At 31.2% G+C, this 2373-nt stretch overlaps 1 protein-coding gene across 1 annotated transcript; it reads right to left on the bottom strand.

The window, feature by feature from the left end:
- Positions 1-714: 714 nt before the first annotated feature.
- Positions 715-2365, bottom strand: LOC140432280 (protein IMPACT-B-like; the record flags this gene model as incomplete). Its single annotated transcript, XM_072520089.1, has 4 exons — positions 715-990; positions 1827-1924; positions 2135-2234; positions 2286-2365. Coding segments are annotated over 4 exons (372 nt in total), but the record flags the coding sequence as incomplete, so codon positions are not given.
- Between the last annotated feature and the right edge of the window lie 8 nt (positions 2366-2373).

Here is a 2373-nt window from a genome sequence, read left to right as displayed (position 1 = left end):
GTTCATCGAGTAAGCATCTTTCTGTAGGCTTCATTTTTGAAGTTGTAAAAAAATAGTTTATATAAATTAGAACCGCTCATTTTACTCTGAGATAGCGCGTATAGTAACATGTAGCCCTATCTATTGTAAACATTGTGTTCTGTCTATTACAACAAAATAAAGTTTAGTCTGTGCATCTGTCATCTCATTATAAGAGGTTATGTGCCCAGATTAGGAGAAAAACATATGTTCAGTTTTTTGTTAAGTTGCCGTGATTGCAAAAGAATGACCAGCAATTCTATAATAAATGTTCCTAAATTAAAAGGACGAGAAAATTATATTGGTAAAATTATATTAATTGATTGGGTGTTTGCAGTTGAAAAGTTGTTACTGTTAAAAGGATTATCAAATTGCATCATGGAAATAGTAGCAGAACATGATACCAAAGCAAAATTTATTTTCACAATAGAAGCATCGCTTTATGTTAACATAAAGGAATCAATACAACAGTGGAATTATGGCAGAAATTGAAATCCATGTTTGGAGACTTTGGATTTACCCAAAAAATTAGTTTATTACAGTTTGAAAACTGCTTCTATTAGCAATAAGTGAATAAGTTCATTATTGTTGGTTGGACTGTCACAAAAATACACGCCAATGATCATGGCCATAGAAAATTCTGGAATTGCTATCACACAGCAATAAAATTAAAATTACTAGATACAGATTTGGGAATTTATTTTTGTTTTTTCATAGTAATAGAAAGAACGGCAGTACTAAACATTTATTTATAAACTTTTTGAAGTATTTTAATAGTAGGCAAAGTTGGGACTAATTTACTTCTTTTTTAATTCAATACATTTTAAGAATAGCTGGGTGATAAAAACAACATTTGTACGAAAAATTTATTATTTATCCTACGACTTTACAAACCCTGCTTCCACTAGTGCTTGTCGAGCAGCATTGTTAATATGCCTAAATCTATCTGGACCCAGCTGAATACCACCATACCTAAAAGAGAATACTATCAGTATCAGTCATTAGATTAGATTCCTGAATTAGAAATCTTAAAAAATCATATAAAGGAACATTGTTTACAAGGTTCATAGGCCGTTGTCTAAAATTGCTTTTTTGTGACGCTTCATCTGCAGCTACAGCAGACATTATTAAAGTTAATGCGGGGGTGGACATAGTAACCTCCGGTCGCTCACAGTGATAGCTGAGTATGCATGTGTGAACAGACTGCAAGAAGGACTCTAAAATCTGCAGCCAAAAATTCATTGGGTACTTATATCCTGATACAAAGAAAGAAACAACTGGGTTGTTTCTTTCAAAGATGCAAGAAAATAGAAGAACAAGGAACAGCAATATTTGTTCGAAGATAAACCCACTGGTACCATTTTGTGTCATATGCAAATGTGGTCATTAGTTTGCGTACATTTAAAAGGTTTTTATTGCATAAGCAATGTAGAGCTGTTTTAAAATGCTTGTTACCTAGTTTTTTTGCTTTCAATTAACAGTCATATTCTAAAAATTTATGAATATTTTTCAAAAGTTTTTATCACCTCATTTAGTTGATGTTGTTGTTGTGGTTGTATGAATTGTTTTTACTATTCATACAACCTCTGATCTGGCATCAACATAATACCATAAGAAGATAGGAACATAAAACTCCTTTAAACTACAGCTAAATATTGGTTGCTCTTAGGTACAAAATGACTCTAGAGGTCTATCAAACAAATTAAGCTGCTTTAGCTGCTTTCTACGAATCAAAAATGAGTATTTTTGTACAAACTCTTTCTGTTAACTGTTTATGAATACATTAAAAATAAATTACACTGTCTTACCATCTTGAAATTACAACCATAACATTATTAAGTTTTAATGTTTGTAGTAATTCTAAAACTCTAGATGAGGCTTTGTTTTCTCCGTCATCATCACAATCCTAAAATACAGATTTTATCAACACTGACAACAAAATGCAATATTTAGAATGTGTACTAATACTAATACTAGTACAATGTATTTATCATCATATGACTAATTTCAACCTAATTTCATGGGTCATCTGACTCAATGCACCTATGTATGTGATTTTTTGTGATGCAACTGGTTAAGAGTTAAATCAGTATTAAATATCAAGAAAAATGAATACCTGTAGCACAACATTATTAGGCAACAAAAACTCTGAGATAGCGCGTTTATGTGTCGCATTAGCAATCTTCTTGTTTTCAAGCAACAACTCCATAAATGCACTAAAATGAGTAAAAATTATTAAAAATCATAAAACTTCAAATGACACATACTTTACTTCTTCTTTACTCTTTACTTCACAAACATGACCTTGAAATACACTCTTCCTATCTAAAATTGTTGAAACTCTGAGATAGCGCG

This window comes from Diabrotica undecimpunctata, unplaced genomic scaffold (genome assembly GCF_040954645.1).
Source record: "Diabrotica undecimpunctata isolate CICGRU unplaced genomic scaffold, icDiaUnde3 ctg00003506.1, whole genome shotgun sequence".
Lineage (NCBI taxonomy): Eukaryota > Metazoa > Arthropoda > Insecta > Coleoptera > Chrysomelidae > Diabrotica > Diabrotica undecimpunctata.
This window is presented reverse-complemented; position numbering and strand designations above follow the sequence as displayed.